The sequence below is a fragment of the Chelonia mydas genome, chromosome 4 (assembly GCF_015237465.2).
Source record: "Chelonia mydas isolate rCheMyd1 chromosome 4, rCheMyd1.pri.v2, whole genome shotgun sequence".
NCBI classification, from domain to species: Eukaryota; Metazoa; Chordata; order Testudines; family Cheloniidae; genus Chelonia; species Chelonia mydas.
Window position 1 is genome coordinate 132,143,558 of NC_057852.1, and position 27,195 is coordinate 132,170,752.

The 27,195-nt window shown below is 40.4% G+C and overlaps 1 protein-coding gene across 6 annotated transcripts in view; it reads right to left on the reverse strand.

Annotated features, from left to right (window-relative positions):
* The window catches only part of CTNNA2 (catenin alpha 2), a 775,924-nt gene that overhangs the window by 656,412 nt on the left and 92,317 nt on the right, over window positions 1-27,195 (reverse strand). For all 6 annotated transcript variants that reach the window (XM_043544890.1, XM_037898317.2, XM_043544889.1 and 3 more), the window contains exon 2: window positions 26,331-26,437. In XM_043544890.1, the coding sequence (XP_043400825.1) occupies window positions 26,331-26,432 (102 nt within the window). In that variant the 5' untranslated portion in view covers window positions 26,433-26,437. The remainder of the gene's footprint in view (window positions 1-26,330; window positions 26,438-27,195) is intronic.

Genomic DNA, 27,195 nt, shown 5'->3' on the forward strand with positions numbered 1-27,195 from the left:
ATTTGTGCATGTGTGTAACCATTCACATTAATTTTTTTTTTGTTTTGGGGGCAAAGCTGAATGTTTTTCTGGGGGATGGTGGGATGGGGGAGAAAGTCTTAAGAGAACAGAAAGAAAGGAAAGTTAACTGGGGGAGAACGGATGTAATTCAATTATTATCCTCTTTATATTCATCTTGACTATCCTATAAATATAGGATTACTGTGTCTATATCAGAGCATATCAATAATTTCAGTATTTCTATTGTATTGTTTTCCTGTGACAGACATACTATTACTTTTATCTTTTTTAAAAAAAAATTGTGTGGAACTGTTCTCACAAAAAAAGTTGTCTTCCATTATAAGATATTATATCAGGGGTGGGGAACGTATGGCCCACTGCTAAATTTCATCTGGCCCGCAGTGACCCCCTCACCCCCATGGGTCTGGAAGCCCCAAGCCTCCGTGCAGAGGCACAGAAACTAGGGGTGTGCGGGATCCTGGCTGCTCTACTCCCGCCCCCAGCTGTGGTCCCAGCCTCAGCCCCCTGATCCCTGTATGCATCCTTCCTGGAGCCATGGCCCAGTCTTGACTCCAGCTCTAGGGAGAGGGGGCATGAACAGGGGTACAGGAGGTATCAGGTAAAAAAGTTTGGGGAACACTGGCTTTAAGCACCCCCACTGTAAAAATTGTTCCAGCACCACTGCCTCCACGTCCCCCGTGGGGCTGTAGCCGCGAGCACTGGCTCGCCTTGCTGCAGGGGGAAGCCCCCAGCCTTTGCCCACCGCAGCAGGTTAGTGGCTCACAATTGATTTTTTTCTGTGGGTCAGTGGTCCATGACAGAAAAAAGGTTCCCCACCCCGGTATTATATTTAAAGTTTTTACCAGTGATATGCAGTAGGGATCATTGCCTGGGTCCACACATTTAAGATTGCTTTTTTTGCTGTGGCTGAGTTTCAATCTTTTTACAGGCCAACTCCCAATACACCTGTCTACATCCTGTTTCAGTTCTGTCTCTATTTTCCAGAATGGTTTTCCAAAAATATTTTACCATCCAGCAATCCCATATCATGTCCATGAAAGAGGGCCTCCTGTTTTGTATTTCATACAAATGTCTGGGACAATATTATGTATTTTTAGGCTTTGGAGGATGAGATTCTAATTGACAATGTTGATAGACATCAGTGACACCATACACACAAACCAATGGACACATTTTCATTGGTAATAACTGAAATGTATAGATAGGCAAAGTAAGAAAAATGCTGCTTGAGAACTTATCGGAGTTTTATTTAAGGGTATAGTTTGACATACAATGTCCCCAGTTTGTATTTTAACCATTATAAAGCTTTAAGTTTTTGAATGTCAGTGTCTACTGTCATTAAATAATTATTGTTTGACTCCCCCCATTGTCTGACCCTACCCCATAATTTCCCACAACTGTGAAATTTAAATTGATAAAAATAAAAATAAATATTTAAAACCCATAATTCTGTGCAACTGTGAAAATTTAAATAAATAACAAATAAAAAAATCCTTAAAATAAACATGCATGAGGCCACCTTTGCTGGTCCAGAAGTAGGTTGCAATAGCTATCTGGAAGCTGGCTATCCCAGACTGCTACAGGTCTGTTGCCAACCAGTTTGGTTTTGGAAAGTCAACTGTGGGTAAAGTGGCGGAGGTTTCTGAGGCAATCAAGCATGTGGTTTATCCCATGGTAGTAGGCATAAAAGATATTCCTCACGTAATTGCTGGCTTTAAGAGAATGGGATTTCCAAACTGTGCCAGGACCACTGATAAGACTCATGCCCATAGTTTTCACTTGTCGAGAAGCACATGAGTACACAACTGCAAAGGGTACTAACTCCATTGTTATGCAGGCACTTACGGACCACAGAGGTCAATTTATGAATGGCAAGACGACTTATGAAATGGGGGTGGAGGAATGATGCAGCGATTACAATAAACTTTCTTGATGACATAAAAGGCTTTATTTATAAAAATGTATTAAAAGAGTACAACAGTCACCCATTGCCAGGCAGGCCCACTGCCATTACAATGCCCAAACACCAATTACAAAAGAACATTTCCAAAACAAAACAACAAATGTGCATGAACAAGTGTAAACGCTACAAAAACCCCCTACTGCTGCACATCCTCAGAACACCCTGTTTTCTTTTCCCTTCTTTCCTCCTTTTCCACGCACTCGGAGCCAGGGATGAGGGGTGGAGGTATCCATAGGAGAGGGGGTTAAGATGGAGAGCTTCATGGGTTTTAGTTGCCCTGACCAGCTGCTCCTGAGGCCACCCAGATATGGAGTTTTCCAGGCTGTTTCTGGATTGAGGGTAGGTCACAGGGGAATCAAGTCATGGTGTGGGAGAGGCAGCAGGAGCCAGTAATATTGCAGCCATGATTGAGATGAGCCACTCAAACAGTTCTCTCTGCGAGCACTGTCCTCCTCTCTTAGCCACCATTCCTGTTCCAGGAACTCCAAAGCACGTGCCTACTCTCACGATGAAACCCGATCCTCAAGCTGTGCAGGTAGCCTCAGCGTTTTCTCCTGCCGCTCGGCATGCCTTTTCTCCAGTCTTAAGTCCCTACATTTCTGGTAGTAGACCTGCTATTGGCTCTCTCAAGAGCTTCAGCTATCTGTTCATCATGGAAACGCTTCCCCTTGGAATGTCCGTACGTTGGGCCAAGCTTGCAGTGCACTGAGGTCAAGCTATGGAGCTACAGCCACCAGTAGAGGTCGAAGGGCCGGCAGTAGGACAAGACACAGAGAGTTACTGTCTCATGTAGCTCAGCAGAGGAGCACATAATTAATTCTTGTGGAATTTCAAGGAGAGAAAATGTTACATTTAAAAACTGAACCGCAATCTATTGTGAAAGGGATGCTTCAGTCCACTGAATCTCCCTGGACACAGCCTGGTCAATCACAGTTAAAGTACTGCAGAGACATGGAAAGTAAAAAAAATCGAATCTGTTTTTGTTTCACAAAAATTGCATACCTACTTGGGTTGGAGCAGAAGGTGAGGATGGGGGCTTTGGCCTTACAACAAAAGGCTTTTTCTATCATTTCAGGCCTTTCACATTTTGGAAGATATAACTCTTCTTGTAGTGCCCTGCTGACACAGGGAGATGTTACTCTAAGCTGTTGGTGGAAAACCTGAGGTGTTCAACATATAGTGACTGCACAGCACATCTATGAGTGGAATGGGCTGGTCAGCTACTGAGGTGGCCCTTGAAAAATATACCCTTTCCTGCAGTGACTACTTATCTGGGTTACCTGCTTCAGGAACACTTTGTGGCTATCAGCAACTAGGATTGCATCATAATTCATGAGGGAATCAACGGGCTACTACATTACCCTCCACCTCACTCACCCTGTTATAGCTGCACATTTCTGGACAAAAATTCAAACCCCAGTCATCCTTGGAACAAATGATTGTGTCACCTATGTGCAACCTCAAATGTAAAGGGATTAGATTTGTAAATGGATCACATTTCTCCAAACACACACACATACAAACACACACACACACACTTCACTGTTTCTACATGGCTCCATAGACCAAGTGATAGAGCAGCAAACAAAGGAACTGCAATGTAATGTTATTATTAGGGCTCTCGATTAATCGCAGTTAACTCACATGATTAACTCAAAAAGTAAATTGCGGTTAAAAAATTGTGATTAATCACAGTTAAACAATAGAATACCACTTGAAATGTATTAAATACTTTGGATGTTTTTCTACATTTTCATATATATTGTATTCTGTGTTGTAATTGAAATCAAAGTGTATATTATTTTTATTACAAATATTTGCACTGTAAAAATGATAAACAAAAGGAAAAGTATTTTTCAATTCACCTCATACAAGTACTGTAGTGCAATCTCTTTGTTGTGAAAGTGCAACTTACAAATGCAGATTTTTTTTTGTTATATAACTTTTTTTGTCAAACACAAAACAAGGTAAAACTTCAGAGCCTACAAGTCCACTCTGTCCTACTTCTTGTTCAGCCAATCGCTAAGACAAACAAGTTTGTTTACATTTATGGGAGATAAGGCTACCCTCTTATTATTTACAATGTCACCAGGAAGTGAGAACAGGCATTAGCATGGCACTTTTGTAGCTGGCATTGCAAGGTATTTACATGCCAGATATGCTAAACATTCGTATTACCCTTCATGCTTCGGTCACCATTCCAGAGAACATGTTTCCATGCTGATGACGCTTGTTAAAAAAATAATGCATTAATTAAATTTGTGGCTGAACTCCTTGGGGGAGAACTGAATGTCCCCTGCTCACTTTTACCTTACATTCAGTCATATATTTCATATTATAGCAGTCTCAGATGATGACTCAGCACATGTTGTTCATTTTAAGAACACTTTCACTGCAGATTTGACAAAATGCAAAGAAGGTACCAGCGTACCTTCTAAATGTAGCTACAGCACTCATCCCAAGGTTTAAGAATCTGAAGTGCCTTCCAAAATCTGAGAGGGATGAGGTGTGGAGCAAGCTTTCAGAAGTCTTAAAAGAGCAACACTCCAATGTGGAAACTACAGAACCCGAACCACCAAAAAAGAAAATCAACCTTCTGCTGGTGGCATCCGATTCAGATAATGAAAATGAACATGTGTCCACAGAGCTTTGGATTGTTATCGAGCAGAATCCATCATCACCCTGGATGCATGTCACCTGGAATGGTGGTTGAAGCATGAAGGGTCATATGAATCTTTAGCACATGTGGTACGTAAATATCTTGCGACGCCGGCTAGAAAAGTTCCATGAGAAAGCCTGTTCTCACTTTCAGATGACATTGTAAACAAGAAGCAGGCAGCATTATTTCCTACAAATGTAAACAAACGTGTTTGTCTGAGTGACTGGCTGAACAAGAAATAGGTCAGTGATATTGCAGGCTCTAAAATTTTACATTGTTTTATTTTTGAATGCAGGTTTTTTATACATAATTCTACATTTGTAAGTTTGACTTTCATGATAAAGAGATTTCACTACAGTACTTGTATTAGGTGAATTGAAAAATACTATTCCTTTTGTCTTTTTACAGTGCAAATACTTGTAATAAAAATAAATGTAAAGTGAGCACTGTACACTTTGTATTCTGTGTTGTAACTGAAATCAGTATATTTGAAAAAGTAGAAAACATCCAAAATATTTAAATAAAGAGAATTCTATTATTGTTTAACAGTGTGATTAATCGCAATTAATTTTTTTAATCACTTGACTGCCCTAGTTATTATTTTTTAAAAAGCTGGAATGGCCCTAGCAGAAATCTGTGCCTTTCCAGTAAAAGTCCTCTTTACAGGTGTTCTTTACTGTTTGCATTTCCAGGTTGCCATTTTGAACTACATGTGGTGGGAGGGAGGAGATGGGGGGATGCAAAGGCACTGTGACACAGTGCACAATTAGCGGAGACACGCATCTAGCCTGGGCTTCTTATGACTTTTGCATTTGTTTTAGAGTGGAAATCCCTCCCATTACTGTAGCAATAAACATTAAATTGGAGGCAGAAACTTACCAGTTTCAGGGGCGGCTTCTGTGCCCTCCATATCTGCTGCAGGGTCGGCAGTGGGCTGTTCCTCATGGGTGCGAGGGCATCAAACAGCCCCACCAAGAACGGACCCAGAATTTGCGTTTGATCCTGTTCCAAAGCCTGCTCTGGGATCAGTTTCAGCAACAGAGTGACTTCATGGTCCTCACTTGGTGCCTGCTGCTGGCTCCCATATGTCTCCATGCTGGATTCTGGGGCCAGCAGGGCACCTTGCGAGCTGACAACATCATACACCACTGTCGGCTTCATGCTAGGCCCAGTGCCTGGCACCTGGTCAAACTCACAAAGCGGGAACAACGTTGGCAAGTTGCCCAAGGTAAGGGTCTGATCCCAGGTCTTCTGGTACTTGCTCTTGAGTCACTTAGTCTGCTCCCTGCACCAGTCTCTGGTTCTCTAAATTTGCAATGCTGCCAGCTTCTTCCCAATCTGCTCTTATGCACAATCATTCCTGATACCTTCACTAAAGTTCACAGTTTTGCTGGCCTTGCACCAGAGAGTCACCAAAATCTGGCTGTGCTCCCATTACCATGAAACAGTGCACTTTGCAAAAGGCTTGTTCTGGTCTCTGCAAAACCAAAAGCTCTCTGATGGCGTGTTTGCGGCTCTGTGGTCAGAAGACAATGGAAGGATTAACACTGACTCACTGAGCTGCTGCTGTATGCCAAGGGGGTGACTTCCATTTTCAATTGAATTGCCTGGAGATTGTTGGGATAGAGGAAGAAGGAAGTTGGCCCATGGGATTCTGGGATACTTTTGGCGGACTCCCAAGACCCAAGTGAAGAGGGGTTGTGTCTACACTGCAAAGCAAAGGGCCTCAAAGCCCAGGTCACAGCTTAACACAGGTTCAGATCCTCCACCCTCCCAGAGTGCTAGTACCCCAGGTCCAAGCCCAAGTCTGAGATATGTGTGTGTAGATGGAAGGGGCAGGAGGTTGGTCTCAAGCCTTAGTCCAAGCCTAGGCTTACATTTCAATGTAGATATACCTTGGGAGACCTAGCTCTGAGGCAGTCCACATGGCAGGTTGCCCTGGAGCTAGGGTCTCTAGAAGCCCTGGCTGCTGAGAATGCATGAGCCTGGTAGTCCTGGCAGCTGAGTAACCAGAAGCCTGGGAACTTGGGAGCTGGGACTCCCGGAGTTTTCAGACTCTTGGCTCCTCGTCAGCCTGCTAGGTGGGCTGTCAATGAGCCTGGGACTCTGGGAGCTCCTGCTCTGAGGCAGTCCATTAGTGAGTTGCCCTGGAGCTGGGGACCCTTAAAACATGGACTGCCAAGGAGCTGAAGAGCCTGGAAGCCCTGGCAGCCCTCCAGGCAAGCAGCCTGGAGCCAGTGACCCTGGGAGCTCAGGATGCTGAAGAGCTGCACACCTTAGGTGCAGGAATCCCAGACTCCCAAGCTCCTGGCTCTTCTTTGGCTTGCCAAGCAGGCTCTCTGGGCTGCTGAAGAGCTGGGAGGCCAGGCTGGCAAAAAACCAGGCAAGGTATTCTCAGGCTGCCAGTGATTGGGAGATCTGATTCAGCACCCAAGGTGCAAGCAGGCTGAAGTACCATGGTAATGGATCTATGGATTTTTGCCTGAAGAAGAAATTACTCAGATGATCACTGCTTTCTGGATAATTCCCGGACTCAGGATGCAGGCTCCCAAGAGTGGGGCTTTGCAAGGCATTTCCCAATGGAGAAAGAGGTGCTAGAGAGATGATGTCACTGCAGAAATAAAGATGAAGACAATAGAAAAGAAGTGGATTGGCTGACTGGGGATTGCTAATGCGATATTAAACAGCTCACACGCAGATTACACATTTGAACATATCCAGGGCAGGCATGACCTCATGTACTTTATTGGTGACCTTTCATTGTTTATTTGTATAACTGTATCACCTTGAGGGTCCAAACAGTATCAAGGTCTTATTAGGCTAGGTGCTGTCAAAACATGCAACAGTCCCTTCCTCAAATTACTTAAATCAACACTGAGAAAAGATGCATCAAGTAAGTGTTAAAAACATGAAATAAGAAGGTAGGGAATACAAGGGAAATAAAATAAAATTATGAAGTTACATATGTTGACTACTGCATATGCAACTTAAAAATAGAATTGGGAATCTTTTTTGATGATTATTTTAAATACATAAAATCAGCTAAGTCTGAATAATAAACAAGCAAATTATCATTGCTTAATTGACTTCCTAGTACTAGCAGTAGTACAATACTGCACATGCACTGGACAGGACCGAATGCCCATGAGTCAGTGTTTCTGTACTTTTCAGGCTAGAAAATATGGTATGAGCCTGATTGTGTCTTGAGATAGGGCAAGCTTGGAGTCCAGAATGGTCCCTTTGAGGATGAAAAGCTGAATAGATGTCAGCATATTTACTCTCAACCCAAATGATTTGAAAAGGCAGACCATCTCCCATAGGGCGTGGACAACTCTGTCATATGGATTGACTGTTCTCAGCCAGTAATACAGACTGTTCTCACCCAGCTTTCCGTTATACAAACAGTTTCATTAAAATAAATAGGATCAGTTGCATAAATTAAGGGGTGCACAATCTGATTCTATGCATATTTTGCTTTGTCTTCTGATTTTTCAACTCTTGAGTTTAGCAGCATTACCAGCTGCCAACTGGTGGGCACCACATCAGACACTGCCATATCACCACTCCAGGCACCAGCCTTGTTATTCTCTAGGGTAGTCTCACAGTACTTTGTGATTGGCAAATCCAAACCATTTCACCTTGGTATCTACTTTATTGCTGGTGTCTAGAACTAGAAATAATTTCCCTGTCCTCTCAAAGGATGAAAATAGCATCATAAATGTATTTAACCACTGAAATTCCATCACTGAACAATGACAGACTTGGCACTTATTTGAGACCATGGAGCCCAAGGGTTTGAAAAGACAGAACATATAACCATCACAGACTTTTCGTGCTCATTGGGGAGTAGTATTGTAAACTCTGAGTTCTGTATTTACACAAAGCATGTAACGATACTAGGTATTTTTGTGTGTAATGGAAAAGACAGATTGTGGGAGGTAAAGACACCCCAAAATGAACACTGGCTCCAAAACCTCCCTCTGCAACTCATATCAGCCCAAAATTCTTAACACATTGTTTCAGAGAGGGGAAAGCCAACTTGGCAAATGCCCAGGGGCGGAAGAGACTGATATTTTGCTCCCTCAGAAACAAAGGAATGTATGCCTTGACTTTTTACTATTTTGTACTTGGATTAGTACAATCTTACGGACCACTATATTGCTAATGAAAGCATTACGAGCCATGTATTAAAGCTTAATCACTCTGTTCTATAGAGTGCACACATATGCTTAATTTGCTGTGAAGACCTGAACAGATTAATATACATCCTCTGGAAATAACTCAGTATTCAGTAGCTGTTCAGTATGTTGGATTGTTTATGCTTCCACATGAATAGCTAGTAATAAAACTACTTGCTATCAGCCTAAAAAGGTGAAATACATTTTCATTGTTGTAGAGTAACAAGAGAAAAATAATTCCTGCTTGCAAATTTCATTTTGTTAAATTCCTTCATATACAAGGGTGCAGCTTACCCTTTTTATAGGGTAAGCAGATAATGGAAGATATTAAACAATACCGCTTTACTTTAAGGAATTTGATAGGACTACTCCAGTCTAGAAATCAGGAGAACACTATAAACATGCAATAAACAAATACAAATAAGCAAAAGCTTCCGAGTCTCCAACAGAAGACCATATGTATCGAGAAAACTGCAAGGTTTCCAGTCTGATACATCCATTCACAGAAAATACATTTGCCACAGCTTGTTACGCATTGCTATGCAAAAAACTACATTGTATGCATCTAGCCTTTAAAATTGTGTCTACAAACAGTCTAGACAGCAAATGAGATTATGTGGGAGTATCATTCGTTTGGGGACACCATCAAGACCAGCTATGCTTGTTACTGAAAAATACGTAAATTATTACCTATGTTAAGCACATAAAGTTCAATAGTTTACAACTGATTCTGACATAGAAGTTCTAATCAGCACATTTCAGTTTCTGCACTTTTAGAACTGGCGTTATCACTTTCATATTTTGAATGGAGTCCCTGAGAAGCTAAAACTGATTCTGCAAGCGTGCACGATACTTTTCTTTTCATAAAATCATAGAATATCAGGGTTGGAAGGGACCTCAAGAGGTCATCTAGTCCAATCCCCTGCTCAAAGCAGGACCAACACCAACTAGATCATCCCAGCCAGGGCTTTGTCAAGCCTGACCTTAAAAACTTCTAAGGAAGGAGATTCCACCACCTTCCTAGGTAACACATTCCAGTGTTTCACCACGCTCCTAGTGAAAAAGTTTTTCCTAATATCCAACATAAACCTCCCCCACTGCAACTTGAGACCATTGCTCCTTGATCTGTCATCTGCTACCACTGAGAACAGTCTAGAGCCATCCTCTTTGGAACCCCCCTTTAGGTAGTTGAAGGCTGCTATCAAATCCCCCATCACTCTTCTCTTCTGCAGACTAAAAAACCCCAGGTTCCTCAGCCTCTCCTCGTAAGACATGTGCCCCAGACCCCTAATCATTTTTGTTGCCCTCCGCTGGACTCTTTCCAATTTGTTCACATCCCTTCTGTAGTGTGGGGACCACCACTGGATGCAATACTCCAGGTGTGGCCTCACCAGTGCCAAATAGAGAGGAATAATCGCTACCCTTGATCTGCTGGCAATGCTCTGACTAATACAGCCAATATGCTGTAGACCTTCTTGGCAATGAGGACACACTGCTGACTCTTATCCAGCTTCTCATCCACTGTAATCCCCAGGTCCTTTTCTGCAGAACTGCTGCTTAGCCAGTCGGTCCCTAGCCTGTAGCGGTACATGGCATTCTTCCTTCTTAAGTGCAGGACTCTGCACTTGTCCTTGTTGAACCTCATCAGATTTCTTTTGGCCCAATTCTCTAATTTGTCTAGGTCACTCTGGACCCTATCCCTACCCTCCAGCACATCTACCTCTCCCTGCAGCTTAGTGTCATCTGCGAACTTGTGGAGGGTGCAATTAATCCCATCATCCAGATCATTGATAAAGATGTTGAACAAAACCGGCCCCAGGACCGACCCCTGGGGCACTCTACTTGATACCGGCTGCCAACTAGACATCGAGCCATTGATCACTACTCATTGAGCCCGATAATCTAGCCAGCTTTCTATCCACCTTATAGTCTATTCATCCAATCCATACTTTTTTAACGTGCTGGCTATAATACTGTGGGAGACTGTATCAAAAGCTTTGCTAATGTCAAGATATATCACATCCACTGCTTTACCCATATCCACAGAGTTTAGACAGGCCTTAGCTTCATACTTTGGATCTGTCTGCTGTAGCTCAATTCAAACTCATTTAATTCAGGGGGGTGGAAGCGCCCTGTGAATGGGGAGCGGGACAGAGGGATAGGAAGAGATAGGAGCAGGAGTGAGGAGAGACACTGAGACTCAGCGGGGAAGGAGCCAAATTCTGGATGGGAAGGAGAGTCCTAGGGTTCCTACCCACTCCTGGGCCCATCCCAGGGCTTTTCGGTGCTGCTCATTGTTCCCTGGCCTGGTCATGGGCCCTGTGGCTACTGCTCCAGCTCATTTGGGTCCTGGTCTTGCCTCCACCTGCAGCGTTCATGAGTTTATGCAGGGGTGATGCCTTCACAATAGGTGCTAGCCCCACTGCCTGTCCCCGGAGTTCTACCACCCCGATTTAATCTGTCATTTGAAGTCTCATGCAGTGTTGTTGTAGCTGTGTTGGTCCCAGGATATTAAAGAGACAAGGTGGGTGACCAACAGAAGTTAGTCCAATAAAAGTTATTACCTTACCCGTCTTGCCTCTCATTTGAAGTCTCAGACCTTTTCTGTTCTAAAACAGAGAGGATCCTTAAAAAAAAAAAAATATGAAAGTAACAAAGTCAATAGCTAGGGCTTTTAGAGTAAACCATGTTCCTACCAAAAGAAATCTCTCTTTTGGTTTCAAAGTAGCCGGTACCAGCATATTTTATTGTTCAGATGTTTCTAGCAGCAACCAACACTGAATTAGCTGGGGTAGTCCTGTAAACCTTGACAGAGGAGACAGAAGTCTTCATCCTCCAATTCAGCAACAAGCAGAATCTGCTTTTAAGCAGCAGATCTGTAGCTGTGTAGGATAAAGCTGTAATAAAACTTAAGACAAACTTTTCATTTTCTATCCCGTCATTTTGGAGACCATTTTGCCCGTTTTTTCTTGGCATTGTAAGTTCTCTCTTTAGAATGATGAGTCCTGGAGATCACTGAATGTGATATTTCCCTCAGTTAGGGGCCACACCAAAACTCAACTCTTTTCTGGGGAGCAGTACAAAAAGAAATATCAAGTCTCTTGCAACTGAGAGCCAGAGAAAAGGCGCCAGTCATGTTGGAGCACAGGTTTCCTTATCCCAAAAGGTATGCTAGCAGTGCCCCTGTGTGGACCTCTATCCATTACAGAAAAATAAAATGTAACCAAACTCTCCACAGAATGTACAGGTAATCCATATTCTAAATCTTTGGAACTGTCTCTGAGCAGTTAACTTCCAAGATGTATTTTACACATCTCCATGAGACAAATGCACAGGATGTACCTCAGATTCCATGTGGATGACAAACATAGTTAATACAAGGTTCAGGCTTGTGGTTTGCAGCTTGTCTTCATCTTGGGCCCTGGAGGTATCTCTCTAACAGGCTCATCACAGCCCAGTTATACAACAGAATAGTTTGCCCCTTAGGCCCATGCTCCAGCTGAACCATAATTTGCCTCAAAGACAACAAAAAGACTATTTGACACAGCTGAACTGATATCAGTTTTTTGTTCGTTTGTTGAGGGGAGGCGCATATTAAACAGACTTTACCAAATATCAGGGCAAATAATGCAATAACCTTTCTTTCTTTGGTGTGTGTGTGTGTGTGGAGGAGAAGGTTTTACTGAATAGTTTAAATGTTTGTTTAATTATAATATTCAGAATTTTGTGAAAGTTGAAAATTTTATTTATAAATTGACAATTTCTTAAAGGAAAAAATAATGTATATTTCTTATTCAATTATGTGGATCTATGTTATCAGTTCTATCTTCAGTTCATGTTCCATCATGCTGCAGTTTCTTTCAGCGTCTAGACTATTTTTTGAACCAAAACATTTACATAAATAGCAGGAGCTCAAGCAGCTTCTTTGTTCTGGTTGTGGTGAATGCTCAATAGCCTTTTATTTACAAGCTGGCTATGAACCAGCATTGAAAATTTGAGCAATCAGCCTTCTGTTTGTTTAGTTGCACAACATGAGCCAACAAGTCAGGTAAAATTATGGAGAAACTGTTTAAAAAAAAAAAAAGAAGCAGGTTTAAATTCCAATTTTGAAATTTGCATTCAAAACTTGCTTTCCCCGCTATGTTTAATCGTAAAACAGTTGCCTGAAATAAAATAAATGCTTCTGTTCAACTGACATGAAGGCAATATTTATTGCACACTTTTCTAAAGTGTCCTTCATATTAGAATCTGAGTGTTCAATGAGCTGTAAATTAATTAGACATATTTAAGATTCCCATTATACAACAAGAACAGGTTAAAGTTTCATAGCACAATGCCTGTTGACCAACACAATGCGGATTTAGAGCAGACCTACATGAAGGACAAATGGTTAATCACCCTTTGAAAGATGCAGAAACCACAAGTTTCCTCAAGTTCAGGTACAGAAAACATTTCTTCACAATTAGAACATAGATAGCTCTGAGCTGCAATCTTCAGGTAGAGACACTGACCACAAATGAAGTTGTAATAGGAGAGGGTTATTATCTGGATTTTAGCAAGTAGAAGAACTAAAGATTACATAAAGATTTTAGTAGATTGCTTAAGACAAACATTTTAACATACCTCGACTGTGTGAGTGAGTGAGAAGCAATGTTTAGTTAACATATCTAGCCAGAAGAGGACAGTTTCTGCCCACAGTTTGACCCAAATGCATTTTTTTTCTGAAAGATTAAAATGAGAGCCAGCAAAGAAAGATTTGTTAGGTACCTTAAGATATGTAAATTTCAATGAAAAAGTGTACATCCAACAACAATGGCAACAGACTATTCCCAGGTAATTAGCATAGGAAAGAAAAAAATGGAAAAAATGTTTGTGCAATATATTTGAATTTAAAAGAATTCTAAGTAAATATGCAGTTCTCAGGTGCATTAATGTGTTATGAAAAAAAAATCTATCATTTTCCAAAAGCTTACATAGAACAACATTAACTTAATTAAGACTTAAAAGCAAGATCTGGTAGTTGGTTTATTCCTTCAGTAATCAGGATGGTTGGGTAGCTTTTCTAACTTTTAAGATAAACATTGTATGAGGTCATATGGCAAATTAATGCAGTGAACAGTAATAAAGCAAATGAGATGTTTAATGTACTACAGCTCAAGCTTCATTCTCAATACATAGCTTAGTCTCTGTGGGAGGAAGTATCTCATTTTAATTCCCTGGGTTACAAATCAAGTCTTTGGTCTCTGGGGAGTTTTAGCTACAAAATGAGATTAATATCTGTTACCATTTTCTTGCTATTTTTACACATATTAAGGTCAGAAGGATCCATATTTATCATCCAATCTAAGCTCTCTATATTACATAGCCAATAGATTTTGATGCTGTAATTCCTGAATAGTATCGTAACTTCTGACTGAACTATATGGCTAAGGCCCTTCATTTTCAGTTTTTACCGATTTTTACCAAAAATGTCCTAGGTTTTACAAAAGCTATTATTTGTTTGTTTGTTTGAACCAGTTTTCAGTCAAATTTTGGATGCAGCTCAGTAACTTGGCCAGTTCTTAGGGAAACTCTCTGCGCCCAGATCCTTGCTCTACAAGGAGAGATGGCAGCTTGGCAACCTGGGCAGACCCCACAGGATCCTAGGGAGAAGCCCCCCAAGCCCAACTCTCCCGCTCTGAAAGAAGAGTTGGTGGCTTGATAACTGGAGCAGGTCCATAAGTGGAAGATATGGAGCAGGCAGCATGAGGAGATGGCACCCTCGCCTCATCCACCTCTTCTAGTTCCAGAATCCTGATACTTACCCAAAAAACTGTGGAGTCAATTTTTTTGCAGGTTTTTTTTTAAAAAAAATTTAATAACAAACACTAAATTTACACAAAATAAAAACCAAACATGAAGGGCCTGAACTATAGCATATATCTTAGAAACACATCCTATCTTGATTTAAATACTTCAAGAGACAGAGAATCCTCCACATAGAATTATTCCAATGACTAATTACACCACCGTTAAAAATCTGTATTTTATTTCTAGTTTGAAATATGTCTAGCATCACCTTCCAGCCATAGGATCTGGTTAGGCTAGATTAAAAAGACCTCTACTACTATGCAAAAGATTATATAGATCCTGACCAAGTGACCTCTTAACCTTCTCTTGGAAAACCAAAGTAGATTTTGAGCTTTTCTAGTCTTTCACTCTAAGACAAGTTACCCAGACTTCATAAAATTCTTTTAGCTCTTTTCTGAACACTTTCCATTTTGTTAACATAATTTTTACAGTGTGGATACCAGAACTGGAAAGTATTCCAGGAATGGTTTCACTAATGCTGTATTACAGTGATAATACCACCTCTGTACCTGTGTTTGATATTCTCCCACTTATACCTTCAAGGATCATATTAGCTCTTAGCCACTGAATTGCATTTTGAGCTCATTGTTCAAATGTTATCCACCAAGACTCTTGAGTTCCTTTCAGAGTCACTGCCTTCCAGATTACAGACCCTATTCCAGTAAGTGTGACTGCATTCCTTGTTCTTAAATGTTTGACCTTGCATTTGGTTACATTAAAATTGCATTGTTCAAGTTAGCCAAGTTTACTAAGCAGGGAAGATTACTCTATAGAATTAAGCTGACATTATTTATCACTCCACCATTCTTTGGTGTCAATCTTTAAACTTTGCCAGTAATTATTTTTTTATTTTCTTCCAGATCATTGATAAAAATATTGAATAGCACTGGGCCAAGAACAGATCTCTACAAAACTCCATTTGAACCGCACCCCCATTGGATGATGGTTCCCCAGTACTTTTTGAAATCTATGTGTCAGCCAGTTTTTAATCCATTTAATACATGCTGCATTTTTTAAAAGCACTATACAAAATCAGTCGGAATGTCATCTGGCACTCAATCAAATGGCTTACAGAAATCTATTATGTCAACGGTGTTTCCCTTATCGACCAAAATTGTTATTGGATAAAAAAATGTTATTAAGTTTCTGTGACAAGTCCAATTTTCCATTAAACCATGTTGATTTTCATGAATTAGACTCCCATTCTTTAATTCAATTAATGTTATCTGATATACCTTCCTTATTTCTGTTTATATATTTGAGATAAAAGTTGAGTTTAGGGGTTAGAATCCTGATCACTTTCCATCTTGTTCAGATCAACACTACCACAAAGTATGTGAAACACTAGTAAATCATTTTTCGTACACAACAATGAATTATAAACCTAATTTTGAGTATGACATTTAATTTCACAAGACATTTTGACAAAGTTCATGGAATTGCTTTTTAGACAAGCTGAGAAAATACATTATGCACCAAAACAAACTAATTTTTTTCACTAAACATTGTAGAGCTTTCTTATTTTCTTAATTTTGTAAACCTTACTCTAAAGGCAACCTCCCTCAATTAACTGGCATTATCCATTTAAAAAATAAAATAAGAATTCAGATTATTAATTAATTTAAGAGACAAGAAAAAAATATGTTTCCCCTGAAAATGGAGTTCAGTTCTTGAACATATGTAGTAATCTAGAATAATATACATGGCATATATTTTAAAATATTAATTTACGTATTCCTTGTGGAAGATTTGAGCTTGGTTGGGCAGGGAGGTGTCCGTAACCTCTGTTTGCCAGAGGCTGGGAATGAGCAACAGGGAATGGATCACTAGATGATCATCTGTTCTTTTCATTCCCTCTGGGGCATCTGGCAATGGCCACTGTCAGAAGACAGGATACTGGGCTAGATGGACCTTTGGTCTGACCGAGTATGGTCATTCTTATGTTCTTGATGTTTTCCCTTTTGTGCACTTGAAATTTCATCCATAATGTTACACTAGTTTACTGTAATTATAGTAGTTCCTAGTAGTGACACCTATGCTTAAAGGCTGTCTAACACTTTCCATTATAAACCTTGTTTTCAGTTACTTCTTACTTTGCCAAACTAACTGTTCAGGCTGAAATGTTATGCTGGGTGTCTGCCTCACACTGATTTGTTGTTGTTGTTGTTGTTGAAAATTTCAGCAAAAGCAGTTAGCCATTTCCAAAAAATGAAATTGGTGAAAATACGGTTTGCCTGTGTTAAAAATTTCTCACAACTCTTTAAATGGGAAGCTCTAGGACCCACTTATTTTGGAGCAGTCAATTGAAATTGAGCAGGAGAGTCACCCTAGTGTTAGGAAAGTGCCTTTTGCTATCTCAGTGAAAATCTGCCCAAGTTTGGCCAAATTACAAGCCTCTAGGGTATGTCTAGACTGCAGGTGAGAGTGAGCCCCTGAGCCAGAGCAGACAGACTCCTGCTAACAGGGCTCAAGCTTGTGTGCTAAAAATAGCAATATGTGCATTGCAGCTTTGCAGGGCTGGCCTTATCATGAGGCGAACTGAGGCAGCCGCCTCAGGTGACAGGCTGTGGGGCGGGGGGTGGGCGCCACTAGGACCCAGAGTGTAGGAAATTGTGTCTGCTGCTGGTGCACATGTATTCTCTCTGCTCTAGATGGACAGAGATGGTGGAGTGCTGTGCTGGAGGAAGGAGGGACAAAGAGACCTAACAGGCAGGCAGGAGAAAAGTGAGAGGGAATAACAGAAAGTAGCAGGAGCTGCAGGGAGAGAAGAGGAGGAATAGGAGCCTCTTATGTACCTCTCTAGCACCCCAGGAGCCTGGACTGATTAACACCAGCTTCTCAGGGCTCTTCCTATTTCCTGCTGCTTCCCGGAACCCACTTGGGGCAAACAGGCAGCCAACTGAAATAGTAGGAGCTAGTTAGGCCCTTACGACGCTGATATCTTCCCTCACTCAGGCCCTGCTACCAGCCTGCTTATTTGTCCCCTTCAGTTGAGTGTTGAGAGCCACTATAGCTGGCACAGAACAGCAGTCGTGAGTGAAAGAAGAAAACACCCCTCTGGGACAGCATTCAGAAAAAGAAAGAAAGCAAAGGAAGCTTTTCTATCTAAGCAGGATGGAGCTCTCCTGAGATACATAGACACAAATGTTCACGGTGAGCCTTTCGGCCCCAGTGAGGATGTGAGTGGTGAGAGATGCCTGATCTTCCAGTTAGAGTGCAGGTGACCTGGCAGCTACTGCAGCATCCATATCTCCATCTCAAATGGATATAACCATACACATTCCTGAAGAAAAGTGTAGATCAGAGAAGAGTGTGGTGGAGGCGCAAGAAACAGCTGCTGCTACTATAACAAAAAACGGTAGTTAACAGTCACAGTCCTATATTTTCCCCTTATGACTGAAAGCGAATGCTCTGTAATAATTTAATCCACTCATATTTATAATAGATGTTTTTGCCAACCATCGTCCTTTGTGCACATTTTATTACGAAGGGGAACTAGTGCCCCACCATTTGGGTAACATTACTGGAACACAAAGGCAAACTAATTCTTCTAGTTTTTTCTAGAGTCTAAACTATTCATAATCAATAAAGCAATTACAGAATCCTCTTATGAATGTGCCGTAGTTGGGGTTGGTCCTGCTTTGAGCAGGAGTTTGGACTAGATGACCTCCTGCGGTCTCTTCCAATCCTAATCTTCTATGATTCTATGAAAACCCCTGCATTTGGAGGGTCTAATCACCTTTCCATCACAGTTACAGGTTTTGAACCAGCTGCAGTTAGGTCTACCAGTGTCGTTGTCGTCAACAACAGTGAAGGAAGTACAGAGCCCATATGGCCCGGAGTGGGGGGAGGGAGGGACAAAGGCAATACGGAGCTTAAATATGGATAACTTTTCAAACTACTAGACACCATTTATATTAAAATATTACCCAGAACTATCCGTAATCTTTATGAACCAAAGTCAACCCCCAGCTATTCGTGTGCAGTTTCCACAGAACCCAGTGGAAGCTGTACACAAGTATCCGAGCACAGAATTCCTTACTAACCTTGATGATTTTAGATGCTTTTTGTTAAAACTCAGTCTATGGAAATAAACCTATCACTTACTTTGGTCACTATGTACTAAGGTCCATATTGTTCCTTGAGGAAGTATTTCCAGTTATATTTATGTGTGATGTAGTATTCATAAATACAAAATTTTATAATGAAGGGAAATTGTAATAAACCTTCATAAAACAAAGAAGGCAACAAATACAGTAATTACTTTTTATTGTTAGTTGTAGAATGAGTGAGGCAGAGGAAAGACAAACAAGACAACTGTAATCATCAGATAAATCTATTCAGTATTTTTCTGTAAGAAATAGAAATTCTGCTAAATTCTTCTCAATTAAATTTCTTCCTAAAAAGCCCACTTAATAACAGCAGTAATATGAAAGTCAAATGGCATGTGACATAGCATATCTATTGTCCTTTCAGTATGAAGACAAGCAATGGGGATATGGGTTCTTTAGCAAGTTCTAATGCTCTTAGATCTCTGACAGCTATGTAAGTTCTAATTAGTCTGCTAGTCCAGGGTTTCCTCATGTAAAAGCAATTCTATCATTTTTTATGAATGCTCATGATCTGTTAATTGATTTTTTAAATCAGCTTAATAGGTTTTCCATAGTTTCTCATTTGGAACTTTAATTAACTTGTCTAAAATTCAGTTTTAATGTACCATTTTTGGCTCAATGAGTCACTATTTTTCTTGGACATTTTGTTTTTGTTTCCCTTTTTAAACCCATTTTTCTCTATTCAACTTTTTAAATATATATTCTTCAAGACTTCAGTGACATTAGTTGGGTGCTCAGTGCTTTGAAATTCAGGTCACTTATTTATGTGCCTAAATATGAACTTAAGAATCTAAATTTAAGCACCCATCTTTGAAAATTAGCCCAAGAACTTTAGGTCCAAAGAGCTGGATATTATTGTTTCTACTTTTTCAAAATGCCCCTGAAATCTTTTGCATCGTGAGCATTAAGAATATAGGCTAAAATATTCAAATATTGATGCCTAATTGAAAAATGGTCCAATTTTAGAAGTGCTGAGTATCTGTAGCACCCACTGACTTCAATGGACACAATAGATGCTCAACACCTTTTAAGAGTCAGGTCATTATTTAGGTATTTAAATACAGATTTAGGCACCTATATTTAGAAAATATTTCTTAGTTGAAGGTACAGAAGAAAAAAGTAGTTTAAATATATTTTTGCATTGCCTCTGAGTCCAAACTTTTTGTAACCCATTCAACAATGTTCATTTCTGAAATAACCTTCCCCTGGTTCTGTAACACCAGATGCCTCTATTAACAATTGCATTGTAAATTCTGTTAAACTGAATGTATAATATGTTGTTTAAGAAAGAAATGCTTTTTGCCAGCTGTGATGAGTTTTGTTTTAGTTATTTGAGTATTACCAGTAAAGCCTATTTTGCCTGAATCTCTTCCTATTAGTACACAAAATCACTTGTGTGAGAGTTAGGTATATTATGTATAGATCATCTGTAAAACAAAACCACAAAAGCAAGGAAAAGAAATGTTAAAGCATTTAACGTGCCTTGTATTCCTCCACCCAGAGAATAACACTTCACTACTAGAACTACCACTATACAGCGCAGACAACCCACCACAATCTTAATTCTGCCTTAGTGGGATGCCAGCCTTCCATCACTCCTTCCCTGGACTCCCTACTACCATAAAAAGCCAAACTTCCCCACTACTGTCTGTTATACACTGTTCTGGAAAATCACAGTCACTCATGTCTGGGGACTAACCACAACATAAACCAACAGTTTACCAACTTTTGGGGGAGCCAATTTTTAATTGATTAGAAATCAGAAAGCAATTCACCACTTTTCTTGAAATGCCTCAGAAAATTCAAGCTTTCCTGAAAGATGACATACTGAACATTTAGGGCAGATATGCTGTGTTCAGTAAAAACAAAGAGCCTAAACTCCTGCTTTAAGTACAAAACTGAATGCAAACTTAACTATGGCAATGCCAGAGTTTTCATAGGTGCAGCGGCTGGTGATATTATGTCTCTGCTGTCTGAGCAGAATAAAATCAGTGAAAATCAGGGGGATAAAATTCTTCTTGTTCTAAAATGACTAAATATTTGTATGTAATAAGGGAAAGTAATTGAGCTGCTCAGTACTATTTACATAGATTGGGATTGACCAGCCCACATTTTGCCAAGAGCATACATAAGGTTTTTCATCTTGATCTTTTTATCATTTTAAATTATGAATTCACATATTCCTCTCCCATATTGTGGTAGGGTTTTCTAACGGCTTTCTTAAGAGAGCAATACATCTAATTTTAGAGCTTTTGAAAAGGAAATGTAAGTGAATATACATCCATAACTACTAGAGAAAATGGAACACATTCATATTAACACCAAAAACTTCAATTGCCACAACAAGACATAACACAAACCTGCTGATGCTAACAAGCATTCTTGACATAAACAATTAGAAAAAACAATTAATTAATTTCTCAAGATTAATTTGTTTGAATTTGACTGTTGTGACCTCTCTGACACAAAGGATACAACCACGAATTTCTAGAATAATTTCTTGCCTTAAGTTCCACCAAAATAATTGCTATTGGCCAACTTGCTGTGGTTTATTCTTGTCTTAATTTTAATTTTAATTTAAATAAGATTAATTTTGAAAAACCAAATGTATTTAAATTAAAAATCATATTTAAAAATCTGTTTTATTATTATTGTTATTTTAGTTATTTTATTTTATTATTTTAATAATCAATTCTTATCCACCCTGATCTCATCAATATAGTTATTCAGTGCATAACTTTTATAATTGTTATTTTCATCTATCTTTCCGTAACTGTTGTTCTTTAAGATGAGCTGCACATGTCCATTCCACTAGAGGTTTGTTGCATGCAGTTGGAGATTCCTCCCTCAGCAGTACCTGTTGGGGCAGCACACGTGCCTAATGCCACTGTACATAGTGCCTCCAGCCCCCTCAGTTCCTTCCTACCAGAAAGACTCCAGTGGAGACGGTTATCCACCAGAGAGTGGAAAGCTGAGATAGCTGTCAAATGGACTCTGATGGAACTACACGCTAGCTCTTGTTGTTTCAGGAAGAGGTGAAAGTCCAAGATACGGGAAATGGAATCTTGGACTGCGTGGATGCCTCTTTGCATAGACCAAATGGAAGATCTCTTCCATTTACCAAGCTAAGTAGATCTAGTTGAAGACTTCCTACTATTTAAAAGAATTTCTTGTACTCCTTTAGAGCAATCTTGCTCTAAGACCGTCAGCCATGAAGCAGCTGTCAAGTGGAGGGCATATAGGTTGGACTGTAGATGTCCCGGCTGATGTCCCGGGAGATCACATTTTCATCTCTCGGAAGCGACAAAGGGGGTATGACCGATAGGGTTACACATCTGACTGCAGTACCAGATGGGTGAAACCAGTACCAACAAGTTCAGTAATCCCTGATCTGCCTCAAAAGCTTCAGGTATAGATGATACCTTCAAGGGCTCCTGACCCTGTTGTGACATAAGGTGTGCTAGTCCTGGGATCAGTCTCAATGGGCCCTTTCTGGGCTCTGCAGTCAACAGTATGTCTTGGCATGCAGACTGTATATGGGGATGCCTCTTCTTTGAGTGCTCTTCAGAGTCCTTGGCTCCAATTGATGTCTTGCCTGCAGATTTCGATGTCCCCGGTACCGAGTTTTTCAAAGACTCACAAAGTCTTTTCTTTGGTACTGATGAGGTGGGTCTGTCTATAGACACAGCTAGAATCGGCAGAGCACTCCTGAAATGGACGTGCTCGGTATCCGCTCCAAGTGGAAATGTTCCAATGGAGGGTGAAATGCAGACTCCATGACTAAGTAGTTGAGCCTGGCAGCCCTGTTCTTTTTGAAACAAGGTTTGAACCCCTCTACAAATGTGATATTTGTCATCTACATGTGCTCCCCCAAATATTTAAGGCAGCTGGGGTAAAGGTTGCTCACTGACATAGGTTTGCCACATGAGTAGCAGGCCTTGAAACAGGGAGAACACAGCATGAGTTCAGAACAGGATCGGTACCGAAATGGGCACCAGAGACTGCACATCACTAAGACCTAAACTAAACTTACTCTAATCTCTAGCTATGTACAAAATACACTACTCTATGCTAAACTAACATGACAGATACTATAAATACAAGAAGAGAGGGAAGACTTTCAAATGCAAAGATAACAGCTCCAACAACTGTCACTGGTGGCAGGAAGGCACTGAGGGGAGTCGGGAGCTGATTCGGCCTTTATACTGGTGTGCAGTGGCATGAGGTACCAGAGGGCACTTGTGCTGCCCCAATGGGTACTGCTGAGGGGAAAATCTCTGACAACCATGCACGAGGCATGCACACACCTACAGTGGAATAGACAAAGGCAATCGCTTTGAGAAGAACTTGAATATTTTAGCCTACACTCTTTTTCAAAAGGTCCTATATCATTTTCAATGTGTCTCCTACGATTCCATTTTAGTGGGAGCAAAGGGCTGACAACATTGACCATGAGATGTCACAGCAACAGAATTCCACAGGAAGACTTCCATACGTGGAAAGGAGATGGATCATCACTGTCAAACAAATTCAGAAGCAATCATTTTTGTGTAATATGTTTCTGTTAAAAATAAATGTACTGTGCTCAGAACATTTCATACTAGCAGGGCCAGTCATAAGCAAAGCAGAAAAGACCAACAAAAAGTATTTGAAAGCTGAAGAAATATTCTTACAGCAAGAGACTTAAGAAGCTCAATTTATCTGGTTTATCAAAAAGAAGATTGAGCAGTGGCTTTATTACAATATGCAAGTACCTTTACAGGGAGAAAATACCAGGATTAACAGGATCTTTTATCTATCTGAGAAAGGCATAACGAGAACCAATAGCTGACAGATTCAAATGATAAAGAAGGCACTTTAAAAAAGAACAGTGAGAATGATTAACCACTGGAACAAATTACCAATGGAAGCAGTGAATTTCCCACTTCTTGAAGTCCTCAGATCAAGAGTGGATGCCTTTGTGGAAGATATGCTTTAGTCAAACACAAGTTATTGGATTCAAAACAGGGTGGCTGGTTTAAATTTTGTAGCCTGTGTTATACAGGAGGTCAGACTAGGTAATCTAAAGGTTCCTTATGGCCTAAAAAATCTATGAAATCAAGAAGTTGCTTAGGGACCATCACAAACTCTGAAATGTACAAACTGGTTCAATTTTCCCCTCCTGAAGCTAGACAGTGCATTGCCTCCCACTCTCATCTTGTTGCTAAACTATGAAAAAAATCAACATGTTGCTGCACTCAGCGAAATGGTGGTGGACTTCAGGGCACATGTTAGTTTCTATTGTTGGATAAAATGATGTCACAAAGTCACGTATAATTATTTATATTATGTACATTGGTCTTGCTGATCTTAAACCCATCAACATCAAACCTGACCAAGGCAAATGCAGAAACCTGTGTATAAATCACTAGTCCCAACCTAACAGGAGCTTTACTGTTTTCATCTGAAGTCTTCAACCATCCTCTCAGAGACCATGGAACTTTTCCCCTGGCAGACTTTTCACCCTTTAGTAAAGGCTACCCTCTGCTGACCTATTACTGCCTAACAGAGTCAGCCTGCTATAACTTTGCCTGACTTCCCTCTCTATCAGCAGGACCAGAGCGAAAGATAACTCGTAACTTAATTTGTCACCCCAACTCAGCATGTTAGGATCTTGCAGATTTTAAAAGAGCCCTCCACATTGGCAGCAGATTTATCTGTCTAGGTTTGTCAGGAGAGTTCATTAACATGTTAAATGAAAGCCACACCCATGTGACATTCCCCTGGTGTTATCTGGACCGGTGATCTGCTAGGTCACTCCAATTCTCAACTCCGGGAGCCAGCCTTACCCTGCTCTACTGTGAGAACCCCCACTCCCAGGTTGTTCCCGCACAGCCTCAAGCATGTAAGCTGCTCCCAGCTACATGAGTGAGCACTTTTGGCCAGCCCCTGCTTGGATTGTGCAACCAAATGATGCTAGCCAATATTTCCAGTCCCAGACACAACCCTAGAAATCTCCATGTTGGAGTGTTCAGTTATGCCCGCTGGACACTGCAAGCTTATATGAGCTTGTCAATTTAACAAAGACATTGATATGTACCAGGCTTGTTAACCCAAGGGGAGTCTCTGATCGCTTCAAACCAAAAACGCTGCTCCAGGTAGAATAAACAAACAAATGTATTAACTACAAAGATAGATTTTAAGTGATTATAAGTCAAAGCACAACAAATCAGATTTGGTCAAATGAAATAAACGCAAAACACATTCTAAGCTGATCTTAACACTTTCAGTACCCTTACATACTTAGATGCTTCTCACCACAGGCTGGCTGGTTGCCCTTCAGCCAGGCTCTCCCCTTTCATCAGCACTTCAGTCACTTGGTGGTGGTGTCTGTAGATGGAGGTGGAAGAGAGATAGCATGGCACATTTCTCTCCCTTTTATCATGTTCTTTCTTCCCTCCTGGCTTTGCCCCCCCCCTTTAGAGTCAAGTGAGCATTACCTCATCCTAGTCCCAAACTGACCAAGGGAAAGGGGGTGACTCACTCGAGAGTCCAACAGATCCTTTGTTGCTGCCTAGGCCAGTGTCCTTTGTTCCTGTGAGGCTGGGCTGGGCTTGTCCCATACATGCCTTGATGAAACGTGAACTGCCCCTCTGCTCCTGGAGAGTTTTGCCTGGGCTTGTTTTAAGCCATGAAGACACACTTTATAGCCGTATAACTATATGCATGAAATTACAACCTATAACATTACTATAACAACAATGCTCAGTGCATCATGAGCCTTCTGAAGACAGCCGACATGACAAACTTTGCACTGGATATCACACAATCATATTATAAGGATGAACATGGTGAGAACATGGGGGTACAGAATGACATAACCCATTTGATCACTTCATAAATCTCAAAAGGTCATGTAGCCAAGGTTTACCTTATACTGGCTTGTCAAATGTAATTTGAAGAAAAATATAAAATACCTTTTTGTCCCAACATATAAAGGGCAAAACAAACATATTACTGGTGGCAGCAATTTTGCTGGAAAGTGACATCATTCAACATGAGCAGTATGGGAGCCTCATATAAAAAAGATCATTTAAAAATAGAGCTTTTGTTTAATATCAGTTTTACTCTCACTGTAGAAGCCAGCATTAAACTCAAAAGAAAGCCTACCCCTTGTCCTTCAGACCACTCCCCAAGGTCCACCTCTGCCATAATGCCTGTAAGAAAACTGCCAATTAATAATGACATGAGGGACAAAAGGGGATAGTTGGCATTTACTTTATATACAATTGTTAGAAGAATAATTGCAGATTGTCATTATCTATTATAGCTATATAAAAATTGTATTTGTCTGATTTTATTCCTCTCCCACAATTTTTTTATGATATTTGTCTTAGACTGCAAAGTCTCTAAAGCAAGAACTCCTGAATGTGTGTTTGCATACTGCCTCGTGCAAGGAGACTGCCTGGGAGCCCTTTAGCACTACTGTAATAAAGAATAACCATACATTGAGATATAGCATCACACTCAAGACAACAGCTAACTACTGTACAAAAAAATCAACTTACCTGTGTAACAAGGGGTTCCAAGAGCCTCTCTACTGTAAGAGTCCTGATTTCCAAACTTTTTGGGTCCCATTTTAAAATGATAGGTGAAGTTGCAGAAGTCATGCTCCCTAGAAGAGACAAGATTACATAAACCTATGTAAATTATTCAGTCTGTGTATTTTTAGATATTACATAAAAAGGAGTACTTATATATTCTGTGCACACAAGATATACAGCAAATATTCCTGCATCACTTACCTAGCTCCCATATGTACACAAGACCCACAGCTAATTTCACACAATGTTTGAATTCATTCACAAGGTCCCTTTCCCGCTACATCTTCACTGAACTCCTTCTTCAACACCCACTTTTGTCATGCTGCCTACATTTGATCTAGTTGCAATGCTGCCAACTCTTGCAATTTTATCATTAGTCCGGCAATATTTGACTTTTTCTCAAAGCCTCTGCTCTTGGAAAAATGTAATTATGTGAACGTCTCAGCATTTATTTACAAAACGAAAAGGAAGTGTACAGCCTCCACTACTGCAGAGAACAGCTTGAAGATGTGAACCATAAAGGCTCAAAATCCAGAACACTTATAAAAAGAAACAAAATGTATTATTTTGAAAAATCTCATGATTTGGTGGGGACAGGCTAACTCAGAATTTTTGAAGGTTTGGGGTTAGCAGTACTATGTTGACTTGTATAAAAGCTAACCATTTGTTGTTCCTCTTCCTCTAACCTCTGTCTACCTAGCTGTCTTTAGACAGTGAGCTCACTGGGTTCGGATCCATCCTGTTTTAATTCTGAAAAGTGCCTAGCATAGCATGAGCACTGTCACATAAAAATAATAAATAATAATAAAAGTAGCAATAATAATGTTTT